The sequence below is a fragment of the Bombus vosnesenskii genome, unplaced genomic scaffold, assembly GCF_011952255.1.
Source record: "Bombus vosnesenskii isolate JDL3184/JDL3185 unplaced genomic scaffold, Bvos_JDL3184-5_v1.1 scf7180000013383, whole genome shotgun sequence".
NCBI classification, from domain to species: domain Eukaryota; kingdom Metazoa; phylum Arthropoda; class Insecta; order Hymenoptera; family Apidae; genus Bombus; species Bombus vosnesenskii.
Window position 1 is genome coordinate 17,833 of NW_022883012.1, and position 17,750 is coordinate 35,582.

Here is a 17,750-nt window from a genome sequence, read left to right on the forward strand (position 1 = left end):
GAAAGGAAAGCCGAAGCCTTTCCTTGGAAATTTTGGGAACATCCTCTAGTACCTTAGCCTAGATTTTATTATAGTTGTAATTGCTTAAGATTTGTAATAAGCGAGATTGGGTTCGAGGTGACAATCGGTCGCTGAACGTAGCCACGGTCACGGGATGGATGTTTTATCTAACGGAGGTCTGGAGTGGTTGTATGTGTTTTCCGAGAAATGTGGTTGTGGCGGCATGCGGCCTCGAGAGCGGGCCTAGCCACGTGTGATGTTGCCTCGGAGGTGCCGATGCAATGGGACATACATTGTATTAGTAATCAAAACTCCAGGCAGAAACTGCCTAGCAACGGCGTTTGGAACTTTCTCGATGCTTCCAACGAGTGTGCCTAGCAACGGCGTTTGGAACCTTCTCGATGCTTCCAAACGGGTATAGAAAACAAAATGCAATCGTACAGGGAGAAAAATCTCCACGAGGCTGGCATTCTTGCGATTGCCTTGGAGAGTGATACATCGAGCATTTTCGACGATCGCATTTGCGTCTAAGTTAGTTTCGCTTAGTAAGGAGTTATCCCGGTGACCGTGGATTCGTTTGAACTCAAACATTGCTAATAGTATTATTTAATTTAATTATTCGTAGATCGTATTATTCATTAGGCTTAGTGTTTGTTAGACTTATTATTAGTTGTACTTATTATTTGTTAAGCTTAGTGATAGACCTGTATATACGTGTAAATAAAATCTCGGCTTTGTGAAACGATGGCTAGTCCACATGAAGAGTCGTCGCGCGCCCAAAATTCGAATCGTGATCCGACATCAGAAGTGGGATTAGAACCGTTTAAAGTGCTACAAGAGCAAATGGTCCTTATGCGCGAGTTAATTCAGACGCTAGCGCACAAACCGGGGGAGCAAAGACCGAGTACGGAATCTAAGGATGCAACGTTACCACGTTTTGACCCCGAAGGTGCGGGCGCCGATCCATCCGCGTGGTGCTCTCATGCTGATTTGATTTTGAAAGACCACCCGATGCAAGATAGTGCGTTACTTTCCGCTCTAAATCGCGCCCTAAGAGGTCCTGCTGCGCATTGGCTTTCACAAATGGTGCGCGGTGGAAAGCTTACCTGGCCAACGTTTAAGGAACAATTTCTTTCGCGTTTTGGTGGCAGAGAGACAGCCGCTGCGCGCGACGATTAATTCGTTTCGAAGTTTTTCTTTATACAGAACCAAACCCGCGACCGATGAATGCACGGTAGGAAACGGTAACAAGGAAGGCTCGCCGCAGGAAATTCCCAACTCTGAACCCGCGAGCAAGGAGGTTGGAGCGGAGGAAGCGATGGAAGCCATGCACTTAGGGGATTAAGAAGATGCGCATCCTCCAGACCAATCTGGGACGGTCAAGACGGGCACAAGACCTGCTCTTTCAAGCTATCCTGGAGAGCACGATGGCCCTAGCGGTGGTGGCCGAGCCATACAGAGTCCTGGACGCTCCGGACTGGGCCGGAGATACGGATGGCTGTCACCTGGACATCAGCGCCGGGGGCGTCCGCCCACGAGGATCCACTGGAACGCGGCAACGGATACATAGCGGTCGAATGGGCAAGAATGGTGGTAGTGGACGTGCATGTGTCGCCCAACAGCGGATCGATTATTAATTTAATTTTCATGGAAATTTAGTAACGTTTAATTTATCTTAACTCAGACAGCCGTGTATAAACGATTCTTCTATCATTCTTTTTATTCGAACAGGGGTAACATTTGGTATACGATTTGTATTTAATATTAAATATTTGTCGGAGATGAAAGAACACCGGAGCCTTTGGAATTTTGGATAATCCCGCAACATTGTAACCTAGAGTCTACTATAGCTGTAATTAAACAATTATAGTTATTCAATCCGATGGTAATTGTTCGAGATTAGTGATAGTGAGCTTTGGCTCGAGGCGACAGTCTGTCGCCGAACGTAGCCGCGGTCACGGGATGAACGCTTTGTCTAACAAAGGCACGGAGTAATTCCATAGCTCTCCTTAAAAAGGAAATAGTTGTAACACTCGACAGTAAACATTCCAACGGTCTCTGTCCCGTAGCTAGCCACTTGCAGACCCTATTCTTCGAGTAAGACGATTGTCAGATGTCGATGCGTCTCCGCGGTACATGTTCGGCTAGCCCGAGGGCCCGTTATAAATCTTAAGATTTAGCCAACTAAAGTCCTTCAAACGGACAAACAGTCTTTGTCCCAACTACGGGAAAATAGGGGATACCTATTTTTCAACGAGCGACGTCTCCCACTAGCAACTTTCCCTCGAGGGCGGCTAGCATCTTTTTCTAACCACTGATTGGCAGCAACGCCAATTTCCCTTACTTTCTGAACGAAGGCTTTTCTCGACGAATCCGATGATCTCGTGTCCTTAGACACACCCCATTATAGTTTTCCTCTGTGGCATGATCGGGACGGGAAAGACATTCTCGCTCGCGATCTCATTGATGAAAGGAGTAACTCTTTACGATCAGTGAATATTACGCGTCCGACTTAGATTTTGTGAGTACGTTCATCTTTCATCCCGTCTACCGCGGATTCGTTATTGAACCTAGGATCATCGTCATTAGTTTCTCGAATATCTAATTACCACGGTTACTTGTCCAGTTCTATGATAATCGTATTTGCACTAGTCAATGTCTTCTCTATTGCATAACGATAACGTGTAATCCAAACGAAGATTCGTTTCACGCCCCTAACTCTAATTCCAATGCAAACCCGACACATATATTCTGGTCATATTACACTTTTACAATATACTTTTACGTTTTTTTATGATACATATTATCTATCATCATACTAGCAGTGATACATCAAATTTATATATTGATTGGAACTAAAATCAACTAATACTATGTATATTAAACGGTGCGGTAATTCGGTTCGGAATACAGGCAACCTCACCAATTTCCATGACCTTGAAATACATTCTCAAAGCAAACATTCCTACACACGCATACATATATGTGTGTATAACCGCCGCTATGCTTTAGTTGCCAAGATATTTGCAAAAATCTTCAATTACGTTTACTTTAAGATTATGCTTTATTCTAGATAGTCGCATTTTTATACAACCCAACCTAAACTTAGCTCATCGATGAGATAATCGTTTTTAACATTGGACAAATAAAAAAGAAACCTTTCGATGCATCGATTGATATGTATGTGTGGCGGATCGGTATCAATAGGCCGCCGACAGGTTGAGGTATCAACGCGGCGCAACACCTCCCGGGCGATCCGCTGGTACCAACCGCCAACACTAGAGGGCTACGACGACAACGAGTCTGTCTAACTCGCTAGCGGTCGAATATACGAGCGATTGATACAAATACCGCACCTAGCGAGACTCCCTCTACGTCTAAGGCAGGGACTACCCGGCATAGCCTTACTGACGAGTCCACCGGTAGTCCCGGGACGAAACGCAAACTCTCTTTTCATCCGCCACATATGGAATGTTGTTTTGATCTTCAACTGGTGAAAGATATACAATATACAAATATACCTACCGTCGTTATAACGTTGTTTACAAAATAAATGTTTGTGAAATGATTTATCGAATAACGCCATTTGGTATTAAATGTAAATTGCTTTATAACTTTTGGACCGGAGCCGAACGGCGGTTTACATACATAAGAAAGAGTTGTTCGGAATATTGACCTTGATAACACATTTCAAGATCATTGCTGAAATTGCCCCTATTTCAAATAATTATCAACCGTGCACATACGCGTGGACATTAAAAATAATGCCATAAATAATAATGATCGAATTGACATGTTTAAATATTAAATCATTGTGTGATCCCAGTTTCAATTGATCAGCTTTATTTAATTTTTCAATTGTGATAAAAATTCATTAAAGCCTATTGAACTCTGAAATAATCCAAGTATGTATCAACTCATAAATACTTTTCTGAAATTTATAGCGTAGTAATTATATCGGTATAATAAGTTAAACAAGATATGCGAAGATATATATATAGTAATCTCCAACTCATGAACACAACTCTTTTTCATTGTTATTAATGATGGGGAAAAAGATGATGATGTAGGTTGCGTTTGATTCGAGGCTCTTACGTTGACTTTCCTTAAAATATGTTGTCCACATTAGTCGACAAAGAAATGATGATCTCCTTTGACTCACACACTACATCATAGTTGAACTTGGCAGCATACAGCATAGCTTAACTAAGCATCTCGCTTATGGTTAACATATACAAGAAGCGAGCTTTCTATGACGAGCGATATGCGCGAAGATAAAAGTACTGTGAGTCACAAGAAGACGAGCTACGACTAACTTGTACGAATACTCTCTTTCGATGTTGCCCTCTCCGATATTCTCTGCTCGTTCACTCTTAACCCGCTCCGGATTAAAACCTATGCAGTCCACTTTGAATGTCCTCCTTCAGCCTAATAAGGCTCACACGACGACGACTTGGATCCAGTACACCCAACTTCTTTCTTAGCAGTAAGTTGAGAACGAGGCCGTTCTTGAATCGTTCGTTGACTAGCAGTGCTACTACGTGAAAGGTATCTCGTCGATTAAGGCAATTTCTCATGTCGTGACAGTATATATGTACACATGTACATGGAAGTTCTCTCTCTCTCTCTCTGTCTCTCTCTCTCTATCTCTCTCCGCTCTAGTCACGGATCTATAAAAGCTCCGAATTTTCAAATTAACTAGAGAAAGAATGACAAATGTCAAGCGAGATTGTTTGTATGTGTTTGTTGTTTTTTATTCCTTTCCGACTGACAGCAATCTTTCCTGTTGCGAATATCACTTGTTACAAGAAATTCGCTAATCCTAGAAGAGTAATCCTGACACAACCTTGTGTAGCTTAACCTCCGTTATATGTATATTAACTATAAGGGGTAAACCGCGAAAATTTATGAATCAATGGAGATTTATATTTCCTGCGCACCGTCGTATTTTATCCGGCCGACGCGATTAAGAAAAGAGAACGAAACAAAATACACGAAACATTCGGTAATTGCAAAAAAATCGAGTGTTGCAATTCTGCAAAGGCAGAAACGATTCTCGATTCTCGAAACTGAGATTTAAGATGTGCCGAACGTAGAAAAAGGACAACGTGAGTGAAAGAGGAAGAGGGACGTTCGGCAAACGTTAAAGGCTGGAGACAAGCTGATATGTTTAACTTAAAAATCAACCTTTCTTATTTTTGATTTGTGATAAATGAAACATGTTTATCAACAACATGTCTCCTACATTTTTATGATTAAAACGACACCAAATACGATATACCCAACCTCCCATCCCGTAACAAGGATGACGACTGTGCAATTACGAAGAGAATATTCTTATGCAATTATCGAATGTTTCCTGTATATTTATTGATGACAAAAAATATATTTCTTACATTGCCAGAATTGACAATTCTCACACTGTTATTCGTATCATTTTGTGTAACACCATGAGTTTTTATCATCATACGATGGTGAAAGGTAAATCAGCATTTTATGGATAAAAAGTAGTCATAGAAATTTCCATATCACCCGAATGAATATCATTATCAGTTATACAAAATATTATAGTTTAATACGCTAAACACAATGCTAAGTACTTACATATCGTAAGTAATTCGAAAAATATGGAGGTTGGGTGAAGAAATGGTAATTAATATCTTAATGCATGAAATGCGTAATGATGTAATGTATATTGATTTTAGCGAAAAATTGAGAACCGATATAACCACTGATCTTCCGCATTTCGATCAATTGGTACGAGTTATAACACGAGTAACGAAAAGCGTATAGCTTCGTGAACTTGTAATGTCCATCTAGTATTAAAAACAGATCTTTAAATCATACAACCGCGAATATTTTTGCATTTCAAGTAACGGGCGAAACAATTTAGTTGCTTACAATAAACGGAGCACCCTGTACATGGAAGGTTACATAATATTTAAATCAGTCTTAGTGACCAAATTTAAACTTAACTTATTAGTGTCTTTGAACAATTCGTAGATTAACATTAATATCACGCTTTTATTTTTAATATACCAAGAGGACACGTTGTTCCTTTGTATTCTTTCGCTACCGTACTAATATTTGACAATTAATGATTGATTAGTCCACCTGACGTTAATTCTGTTAACTACTTTACACACTTGTCGCATATCAAATATCATATATGTATGTATGTACGTTTCGTTATAGGACAAATGGTTGTAGAACCACATTTAAGAACTAGACGCGCACAACAGATCAAACGTAGTATTCGTTGATATTCAGCGCGTCAAAATCGCATCCCTATACACAACTTTCCTGGGTTGATATTAACGGTGTACGTACAGTAACAATTTCTCTTGTGGGGTGTTTGTTATTCATCGTTGAAACATTACAGTCCCGAAATGTATTTCTTGTCGACAGAGATGCCAATGTGAACGGCGAAGTAGATGATGGATCGATTTTTAATGGTCTTGCATTGTGATCTATGCAAGCATAAATCGTAGCTTCTCTCGTACACGGTTTACCACCTACGATCACCCCACTACCATAACCGTCGAGTGTACTTAAACTGCCGATTCCACTTGCACCAGTCAACGTTGTATCGCTTACTAACGTTGATAATGCTGATGGACGTGTCAAACATAATTCGGCGTACGTTACCTCGTCTGATAACTGAAAAGGATTGAAAAAACATTACATTATTACTTGTAGAATAAATCACATTATGCAATAAAACTATACAGTAAATAAATTTACAAATTTGCGTAATAAATGAATATACAAATTTGCATGTGTACATACATAAACGTGAGAATGAACATTACTTATATGATGAGCGTAACACGGAGAGTTTACGTATTTTTATTGTTATTAAGTTAGCCCTGATCTCTTTATATTTATTCTCATTTATAAGAATTACGTCTATATATTTATCGTAACGCTTATCTACGTACTATGCAGAGTTGGAAAGAAAACCAGCGAAACAAAGTATCAGTACGAGAAGAGATACTATGCTCGCTCCGCTCATCAAGCGATTAATTAATATAACTATTTCGGCCAATGCACCGTACATGAAAGCTGTAGCCGAAAATACGTATGAGATTGGACTGGGTCTGATTCCATTGCGATCATTCGCGTTCGCATTCGTTCCGCTTCTTTCCTTTCCAACTTGGATTAGGCACAATGCTCTGAAAATATGTACTATTTTCTCAAACTTTTCAACATCATTTCCAGTTTTTTTGCACTAAAAATTAGCAGAAACATGTGAATTTTTATTAAATCTTTTTATCGAATTAATTTTTTCCCGAAGTTGTTTACACAGCTGAATTCTGCTGTTTAAGAACAAATTGGCTGTTACTTTAAACTGTTTTTCTAAAAGTAATGGCTTCCAAAACATTCTGTGAAATATGTTTCCAAGCCCCGAGCTTTGGGGCTTTGTCTTCACCTCTTCGACATAAATTTCGGCCCGTAAAACAAATACATGTCAAATATTTTTTCGAGAACAACATCGTTCGTAAGTTTCATTAAAATCGGTGATTTACATTTGGAGATGATTCCTTGTTGGTCGACCTGGCGCTACAAGATGGGATAGTTTGTATGATTCTCTGAAACAAATTTCAAGTATCAAGACAATATGTTCTCCGTTATTCAAAGCTTTGAACATTAATAATATGCTCGATGAAAATGCTTATAAATACTTAGAGTAGCAGAGCATTTGACTCGTACAGAACCTATTTTAAAAGGCAAAATTTACGCTTACTTCAAGAGAAAGGTATCCGTTATAAAATAATGGTATTATTTTACAATGTCTTATCGTTTCACGATATGGTTTCTTGAAAAAAGATTTGATAATCTTTCTTTCATTCGACTACTATTGAAGCGAAAAAGCTATAGCTTTCGTGTATCATTATATTTTGTGTGTTCACGTTTCAGAAATTTCCGTTTACCTTTTGTTGGTACGTTTCATCACAAATAGCTTTTCAATGCAATAAAAAACAATGATTTAGTCTGGTCAATTACATAATAAGCGACTAATATCCAACTTCTTCAATCGATTAAATCAATCGCAATTTTGAAAAATTAATTTCTTCTAATCATAAGCATTAATCAAATTAAAAACTTTAAGCGACCAATATCTAACATTCGCTCGTTCTGTGAGAACGTCAATTTTTTGTTTTTTATTTATGTATCTAAATATAAGTCAGACGGTGTCTTGACATACAGCGATAGTAATTCCTTTCAATAAATAACATTCTAACTGAAAAAAAAACAATAAATAATTGTTAAATAACTTTTTACAGCAAAGAAACAGTTATAATTTAAAACTTTCACGTTTTTTTTTTTTAGTTTGGCGGTATACGTGTCCCTTCCTCTTTCCACTTTGCCGCATATTTAGGATTAGAATTAACCCAGTACTGGCCAGGCCATATTTAAAGCAAAAATTATATTTCTTGAGATAAATGTTATCAATATCATGACAATATGTACGTATAGTTATTATTATTAGATAATTATTAGAATGTGTTAAATAATAGTTATCAGTGTCTAATTTAATTTTTCGTCACAGAGCAAATTTCGAAAATTCTAACAAAAATAATTAAAAGTTAGTTATTTCAAATATTATATAATAAGAGCTATTTGTCCTATGGTTTGAACAGCTTTATATTGACACCACTGTTATTCGCAAATTTATTTTATTTTTACTTTCAGTTATACAAAATTAGTACTATGTACATATGTATTTCCTTTTCATATTATTCTTCTGATATAAATACAATAAGTAAGTATCTGTGTGCAAATATTGGTAGTAGAAACAAAAGTTTTCATTTAAAACTGCTCTTTATGCAATAATGTTTGTATACACGTTTTGATTTGTCTTTTCATAGAGAACAACGTTCTCTTCAGTTACTGTAAATACAATTATCTGTCAAAACAAAACAAAAAAAAAAAATGAAAAATAAAAGAAAACCCGAAAGAAAAGGCAGTTTACTTTCTATTGAAGAAAGCAAACCAAATTGAAGTACTAGAACCAACGTAACTCACCGATAATGCCGGATAATTATTATACTCGTGTGGATACGATGACAATCCTTGTAGGTGAGTCACTTGTTGTATAGAAAGCGAAGTCGCCGTAAGTCCATCCGGTGTATTTTGCGTGGCTAACGGAGTGCCAGATATTGATCCCGTCAATTGGTAATCAGAACCTTCAAATTTATTATTATTATTGTTATTATTATTACTTGCTTGCTTATGAGAACTTTTAAAACTTGAAGGCCCCTATTGACACTATTAATCAGTCGCCGGCAACCAAAAACCAAGCGACAAAACGCACAGACCGAGCTCGGAGACTCGAAAGTTCTGAATATCGTAGAGAATGTCGACGGAATGGATGTCGGAGAAACTGTTCCAATTATAAAGTTACTCCCAACGAAGGGGAAAAAAAAGAAGAGAGAAAAGAGAAAGAAAAAGGAAATATATTGGATGCATCCATTCTTGCAAAGATACCATACGAAAGTTGCAAACGTTCGCAACATTTGTTAAAAATCACTAGTCTCTACTGATTACAGATCAGCGAACCGCGTTTGCGTCGTATTTCCGTGCTCGCTGGGGACTCACTGGTTGCCGCGACCAAATGCGTGTGATCATATATTGCATATGCTCATATGCTCCAATGAATCCAATGGGGTCGCTGGTGACTGGCACTGGTCGACAGTGCGTATTGGTCCTTGATAAATAAAAAAAAAAGAAAAAAAGAAACACTTGCAATAACAGAGATATGCATGCCACATTCTATTCCCCATAAGCTGATAAGTTTTACATAATATAATGTAGATTCTAGTATACATACCTTTATTTATTGGTACAACATCTGGATTTCTATCTTCCGTATCATACAAATCTTCGGAACTGGGTGCAGTACTTTTCTTTAACGGTAAATCACTAGGTCTTTGAGTTCTTCGTTCATTTCTAATTTTCATAGCTATTAGAATAGTAATAGTAACAAAAAGCAATGCAGTTACTACTCCAATCAATCCTCCTAATAATGGGGAAATTTCGAATGGCACTGGTATTCCTGCGAACAAAATAGATGCATCAATGTAATTGTGTCAAAACGACAATTTGTACGTCATTTGAAAATTGGAATATACCATACTTGCAATGCATAATAACAGGAAATTTAAAATAATACGAAAGCTATAATTCAAGTATGATGATTTGCATACTAACAAGTTACGATATGCAGGAAAAGGCAAAAGAAAATATTGCTAACTTTTATATATACATTCGGTATAGTAGATTGAAATAGATATAAAGATCAGAACCAATGAAAGGGAACTGGAAAGGGTAAATGAAAATGTTATCTTTCATGTCGAACATGTTTAAACATTAACAATTTGCAATTTAATATCGATGTACTACGAAAGGTTTAAACTATTGTCCCGCATACAAATAACAGTAACTTGTTGTACACAATGCTAATCGAAGACCATTTACTTATCTGAAGTGAGCAAATATCGAAATTACGCTTCAAACGAAAAAAGCAGAAGACCAGTTTGATGCAATATATTTTCGAAATAAATGCAACGTGATCTAAAAGTCAATTATGTATCTATCGGAGAAATCGAATAGTACAGGATCAGGATAATACCAGTATTGACAGTATATAACATTACTTACCAGTTTGTTTCTCAGCAATCTTTAATGTAAATCCTTCCAACAAAGTGGGTTCGCTTCTTCCTTTCGCATTTACGGCATATAAAACCATGTTAAGAATTTTGCCAGATTGTAATCCGTGAACGGTAAAAACAGCGTTTTCTTCGGATGTAATATTTGCTTGCAGTACTCCTGTATGCTGATCAAAGACTTCAAGAAGAAAGTGCTGCGGTTGACCACCGTCGAAACCAACGCAACACTCCACCGAGAGTGAATCGGTTGTTTGATTAGATAGCGTGCAATTGTACAGAGATTCAGGTTTTCCTGTGGAAACATAAACATAAACAAAAACGATAGATTGTGTAATGATTTAAAAATGAGAAAGAATGCATCGATATAATATATCCGCAAGGGATTGAACACATATAAATCTGCGGGGGGGGGGGGGGCGTATAGGACATGTTCATTACAGAGTTACCATATTGTTGATAGCTCCATCTTTAAATTTATTAAATATAGGAATAAGCTTTTTTATAGCTTATTTACTGTTGTTATTCTCTGTTGATGTTCTCGAAAATGATGAATAGGACATTATTATTAATTACTTAAAATGGTAGGAAAAGAGGTTCTCTGCAGATATTTTCATATTCGAGACGTTGAGGCAATTTAGGAGGAACGCAAAACGTACCGACCACTCTTAAAATTATTAAATCGAGGCTATCGTCGTACTCGTCAACAAACTCAGGATTCCGACACTCGAGGCGATGCCGCATAGCCCTAGTTTTAGACGTTTATTATTGGATGATTATTTGCTTGCGCGTTCTCGCATTTCGTATACCTTATCTGTAGAATATGCAGAAACTAATCTTTTTCCAGTTTCATAAAAGATTAAAGACTATACTTGGCATTTATTAAAGCTTTAGCGAACCTTTGAAAACTTTCAAGAATCAACGCAAGAATCTTCACGTATCAGTTCATTCAACTTTTAGTTGTTAACCGAATAATTTACAAGTATACCGTAAGAAATTGTGCAAAGAGACGAAAGAGAAAAAGAAGAAGAAGAAGGAGAAGGAGAAGAAGGAGGAGGAGAAGGAGAGGAAGAAATGACCTGTAAAAAAGGAGAAGTATAGAAGAGACCATAAGCACCTAACCAAGATCAACAACAGAAGTGTTTGAGATTGTTGTGATGACAGTGATGGAAACGATAAGGAAAATTAGAGGAACGGGAAAATAGTCAGCGATGCTGAGATCCTGCGTAAGATGTGCATTGTGCATACATTATACTGGTATAATAGTGCAATTATGATGTTGAAGAGTAGAAGGGATGGGATCAATATGGGAACAAGATGGCGAAAAATGGACAAATAGTATAGCAGTCGACGTGATTTGAAATACAATCATCGTCGAAAGGTTCATATCAGAACGTTGTTCATCATATTAATCCTTGCTTAAATATCCGATGCTTACAAATATACTATCTGATCTGATATTATTGCTCCTGGGCCGAAAAATATGGCTGTACTACCAGAGAAAATGCAGCACAGATAAGCTATCATTAAATTTATAGTGATATATTTATAATTCTCTAGATTTAACGGATGGCGTATAAATATTACCTTGTAATAGTGTGGGGCCGAGGCCTCCATACCCGTCAAAAGGAGCAATAACAACGAGGAATTAGCGAGGGCGCTTTGGCAAAGTTTATTAAGGTGCGGCTGGCCAATCACAGGATACAAGTGTTGCGGATTTGATTCCCGTTGCCGGAGCCCTCATTTTTCCTCGGCTCCTACAATAGTACAATATAGTGTCGCAAAATCGACTTTGACAGTATATCACTTCTAAATTATCAAGTTAATTAGTGAAATGGGAACGATGAAATAACAACACAATGATAAAACAGAAATATTCCGAAAATAGATCACACACTAAAAACTGATCCAAAATAGATGCCACATGATATCGTTTCATATAGCAGAGTGTGTCAAACTAGATCCGAAGATCAATGTAAATCAATAGCTGAACCCTAGTTGTCTGCATCGTGTAATGCCATTGAATGACATCGCGTATGGTTTAGCTACCGATGTACGACACCACACACACACACGCGCGCGCGCGCGCACACAGAGACAACTAATAGTTCCAGAGTTCGTTGCACCCCAATTTTATGATTTATCACATTTTACAGAATTATAATACTTCATATGTAAGAATGCTGCAAACGTAGTAACACACAGCATACGCATGAAAATTTTCTATTTCGTCTGAGGATACTTCTTATGAGAGTATTCCAGGTTCATTACGCTTACATCTTATACAATGTATCTCGTAACTGACGATACAACCGAAGAGAAGATGATATTATATGAGAAGATAAATTGAGAACATGCAACAAGGTTTTTCCACTCAGAGGTATGTTTTTAAGAAAATTAACTTCAAATATTTGATTGATAAGTGTATATCAATGTGGACTTTATCTCGTATCTAACCTTCACTCTCACTTCGAAATCGTATGTTTCATTCACAAAAGTGAAGGCATGATTTAACATTTTACAAGAGTAAGAACTTCCGAAATTACTCTAACCACGCAGAGAAACTAACTCTCTCTTGCGATAAATTCAAAACATAGCGATATATAAGTGTGTACATGTATCTGCATTTTGTAGATGTACTATCATTTCACCGTTCCCATTTCGCGCATTATTCTGATAAACGAAACGAATTTTTGCGTCTATATATTATACAATTATAAGAAATATTTATATGCCATTCGTTAAATTTGGACAATCAACACATCACTGAATGATACGCAATGATGAAAATACATATAGGATAAATGGATACCGGTCTTTAATGACGGCTCAGCTTAATTTGCATGCGGGTAATGTAATTAGATTTTAATATAACGTTAAATTGCGTATAAGTTTCAAATATAAACCTTAACCGATCATTTTATATCTAAACGTTTTTCACTTCTTTGATGTCTAAAAACAATTCTCTAAATATTAACATCCATTTCTTTTTTCCAGATATACAGCATACAATAACGATTGGGTAAAAATAGGAGTAAGAACATGATTCGTGATATTTTTCGTCCAATTGATTTGTCAAACGTCAATAAAGCTTTATTGAGTACAGAATCCATGACAAAGAAAAATGTAGGTACCTCCACTTCTAATATATGCATGTATATGTTTTATATATACATTTATACATTTATACATAAGATCTCGTTCGAATGGAATATTCAAACTGGTAAAAGTTACAATAGGGTATTCTATGGTTTTCATTTGCTTGAAAAATGAAACAACAACTGTTCTCAATAATTATCTTACAATAATTTATATATGTCACATACCTGCTGGAATGATATGAAATATACAAGCGTTCTTTTGTTGGCCAGCGGTATTACTTGCCCAACAGAACACTGTACCGTAATCCATTTCTGTAATTGGTCGATAAATAAGAATACTTTGACTATGACGTGTAGAATTCTTGTACCGTGCCTGAGGTACATCTACCATTTCTTCCGTATTGTTAAACGTCCAACGGAAACTATCTGGAGATGGGTATGCCTCTACACTGCATGTTACTCGGGCATCTTCGTGACGAGCTACGCCATAAATTCGTTTCTGGTCAGGTAAACAAATAGGTTTGTCTAAAAAATATGAATAAAATGTTGAATTTTCTAGTATTAAGAATATATTCTACAATATTGATCATACAAATGACATTAATCGTTTTATACGTAACAAATACGTATATTTGATATAGGGATATATATATTTAATATAATTATATATTATATCTTGTGTAAATAACGTATTCTATATTCTAAAGTGAAAGAGGTTTAGAAGCATCAGAAACTTACACATGATTTTAAGTTCGACAGTATTACTGTAACCATCTCCCTCGACGTTGCTAGCAATACAAGTATAATTGCCTGCTTGAGAACGATTAACTTCCCTCAAAGCCAAGCCATATTGTTGCACTATTACACCATTTTTTGCATTGTTCTGAATAATATTTCCCTGTAACGGTATGGACAAATTGATGGATTAAATCAAACATTAGCCCTATTTATAGCCTTATTATTAGCTTCATTTATATAGTTTATAATAGACCTATATATATATATACATAAACATGTTATATAACATAATATGTTTACATGTATATTCAACTAAAATTTACATTGTGCCTCCATATAACTTTGTAAGCGCCAGGATTAGCATGAACTTTGCATTCAAAGTATACGTCATCGCCTTCCTCGATATCGTCTGGATTCATATTCGATCCTAACTCCAGATGTAAAATTGGTACAACTGAAAAATAAAAATAGAAGGAGTAAATATGATAAAAGTGAATATCCATAAAAGTATTGAAATTGCAATAGTTTGTATTCTTGAAAAATATTTTATATAAAATAATTTTATACTTACAGAATACATTTAATTTCCATGTGTCTTCGACTATACCTCGTTGAATTTCGAAATTTTCTGCACGGCAAGTGATTACTTTATCGTGATCAAGCAACGTAGGTTTCAATATCAACGTCGAACTTGTCATGTTACCATCTTGAGATACCTTCAATATGAGAAAATAAATACAAATTCATGGAATTATCCCATGGACGCTATTATGCAGTACTATTCTAAGATATATATATATATATATATATATATATATATATATATATATATAAGGAGAGCGCACGTGTGTGTACAGATGTATGTTTGCGACCGTTGGAACGGCAAGGCAGCGAGGCAAGAGCGAAAACCGTAGCCGAACCGTAGACGAACCGTTTACCGTTGCAGGAAAATGAAGGAAAAAAGGGAAAAGTCAGAGCCGGTTCATCGGCAACGACGCGACAATTTAATTTCGGCAAGAGAGTTTGAACGTATAAGCGTGCGCCTCCGTACCGATCAGTACAACACACAGAATTTTGACTCGAAATAAGCAACTCACAATTCCCTCTTCTTTATTTGAAGTCGCCAACAGAGTAAGAGATCCGGGGACGAGTACGAAAGAAAATGTAATTTGTTCGTAAATTTGTATGGTCAAATGAACAGCGAACACCGGTTGACAAAAGACGAATAGAATACTTATGATGCTTTCTCATAACAGTATTAGGCGATGATCGCGTGTTATATGCCGATCGCTTTACGATCGGCCGCTGTCTCGAGCCTCTTGCTCGTTCTCCGTGTGTTCTCTCGTGTTTCGTTCGAAAAAAAAGTCAAGTCGAATAACATACCTGACTTGTAATAAGCAATTGTCCGGTCCCGGTCGTGCTACTTATTTCGAGGCGACACTGTCTACGTATAAAGTACAAACGGTGGCGGTGAACGGGCAGACCAATGGAATAGAGAATTGAGGTTCAAGCGAGTCGGATTGCTTTCGGAAAAAGCTGTACGTCAAGATTTGTATGCGGAAAATTTAACGGCCGTCCGGCGAGAGAAGAATAAGTGAGTCGCGAATACTGATCGTAAGATCTGCAATTGATTGTGTTAATATATGTACTTCCAATTTTAATTTCGTTATAGCTTCGATTTCAAACGCAATCCATGACTTATGTTTGTGCCGTGATTCTTCCTCCTAAACCTACATGTGTATAGTTACATGAGTTTAATTCTTCCAAATATATTCCGAGGATCAATCAAGATTTTATAAAGGCTACACCGATACGTACAATATATGGAAATGTAGAAAAGCGAGCAGCTTTTATCCTCCAAACTTGCAACGTGAACATAATGTAATTACATACCTTAGAAGCATGTATTGTGTACAAAAAAGGTCTTTTTATAGAGGTGTTTAAGATAATTCGTGTTATAGACATGTTTCGATGAAAACATATTTAAAGATTATAACGTTAGAACAGATTACGAAGCTCTGTAATGCAAATTATTGTATTATTATAATCTGTTTGCTATTATCTATCACTATTTAACAAAATATGAAATCATATATTAGTGAAAATCTTTATAAAGTTAACGATACAAAGCAAGATACCTTCTCCGTGTAATTACTCAGTTTCTTTCCATCCATGTACCACGATAACTTTGCTGGAGGCCTGGATCCAACAGTCATACAGTTTATGTCATATTTTCGTCCAGCGCTAAGGGGTGCGTGCTCATTACTTAATATTGCCACAGACAATGGTTTCACTGAAAAGAATAACAGATTTAACGAAATAGTATATATAGATTTAGTGTATTATATATAGGTCGATAATAATCTATTTGATATACAAGAAACATCGCCTAGGTCTGAAACGCCAATTTTCATGAAACTTTGTAGATTCACAGCCTAGCCCATACGTATTCTTTTTAATTTTTTCTTTCTTTCTTTAATTGGCAATCGTCCACACTTCGTATCAGAAATATATTTTCTACAATATCTCGGAAATGATTAGAGATAGAGAAATTATGAACGAATGAAAGAATTTTGTGCTTTTGAGTGACGAATATGACCGTGATGACTAAATAGACTTTTAAAAAGTCCATTTGTATAAATAATGTTATTATGCGATCGATGTTTCTCTTGCATAGTTCCTTATTTACAACTATTCTTTACAGTAATTTTCTTCAAGTATGTACAGTTCACGATACACGGGTATAAGTAACTATGTAATCCATGTACCGGATATCAATGACAAATATTTTCTTAATTTTCAGCCGTAATACTAGCTTCACACGCCGTAGCTGTTAAATACTCGCAACGTTATATTACGAATTACAGTGTTTTTGTTAACTTTTCTTGACTTTCACTTAAATACATTTGAGTAGACCACACACATACACACACCCGCGCGCCTAAATTTAAAGCACAGAGGAGTCAGAATTTTCTATTTCTTTTTCTTCGTTTTACGTCCTTTTCGATGAAATTGGCAATTGAAGCAAATAAATTTTCTGTCGCATGTGTTTCAAGAAACTTGCTATTCTGTTTATACGTACGAAATAAATAAATAAATAATTTCAACAAGGATTCGAGATACATGAACTTGTAATGTATATTGTAATTGTTAAAGAAATGGCAAATAAAGACAATTATATATACTATAAAACCGGTACGTACAAAACAAATTAAGTAATTGTTATAGTAAGCTGAAATTC

At 36.4% G+C, this 17,750-nt stretch overlaps 1 protein-coding gene across 9 annotated transcripts in view; it reads right to left on the reverse strand.

The window, feature by feature from the left end:
- Positions 1 to 5,345: 5,345 nt before the first annotated feature.
- The window catches only part of LOC117237610 (synaptogenesis protein syg-2-like), a 93,530-nt gene continuing 81,125 nt past the window's right edge, over positions 5,346 to 17,750 (reverse strand). For 5 of the 9 annotated variants that reach the window (XM_033501751.1, XM_033501748.1, XM_033501749.1 and 2 more), the window contains 10 exons: positions 16,648 to 16,802; positions 15,081 to 15,225; positions 14,833 to 14,963; positions 14,510 to 14,669; positions 13,997 to 14,296; positions 10,666 to 10,965; positions 9,836 to 10,060; positions 9,031 to 9,191; positions 7,530 to 7,592; positions 5,346 to 6,660 (listed from right to left, as the gene is read on the reverse strand). In XM_033501751.1, coding sequence (XP_033357642.1) covers positions 6,289 to 6,660; positions 7,530 to 7,592; positions 9,031 to 9,191; positions 9,836 to 10,060; positions 10,666 to 10,965; positions 13,997 to 14,296; positions 14,510 to 14,669; positions 14,833 to 14,963; positions 15,081 to 15,225; positions 16,648 to 16,802 — 2,012 coding nt within the window. In that variant the 3' untranslated portion in view covers positions 5,346 to 6,288. Of the gene's footprint in view, positions 6,661 to 6,869; positions 8,912 to 9,030; positions 9,192 to 9,835; positions 10,061 to 10,665; positions 10,966 to 13,996; positions 14,297 to 14,509; positions 14,670 to 14,832; positions 14,964 to 15,080; positions 15,226 to 16,647; positions 16,803 to 17,750 lie in introns of those variants that run through there. The other 4 variants (XM_033501757.1, XM_033501752.1, XM_033501756.1 and 1 more) reach the window with 3 other exon arrangements.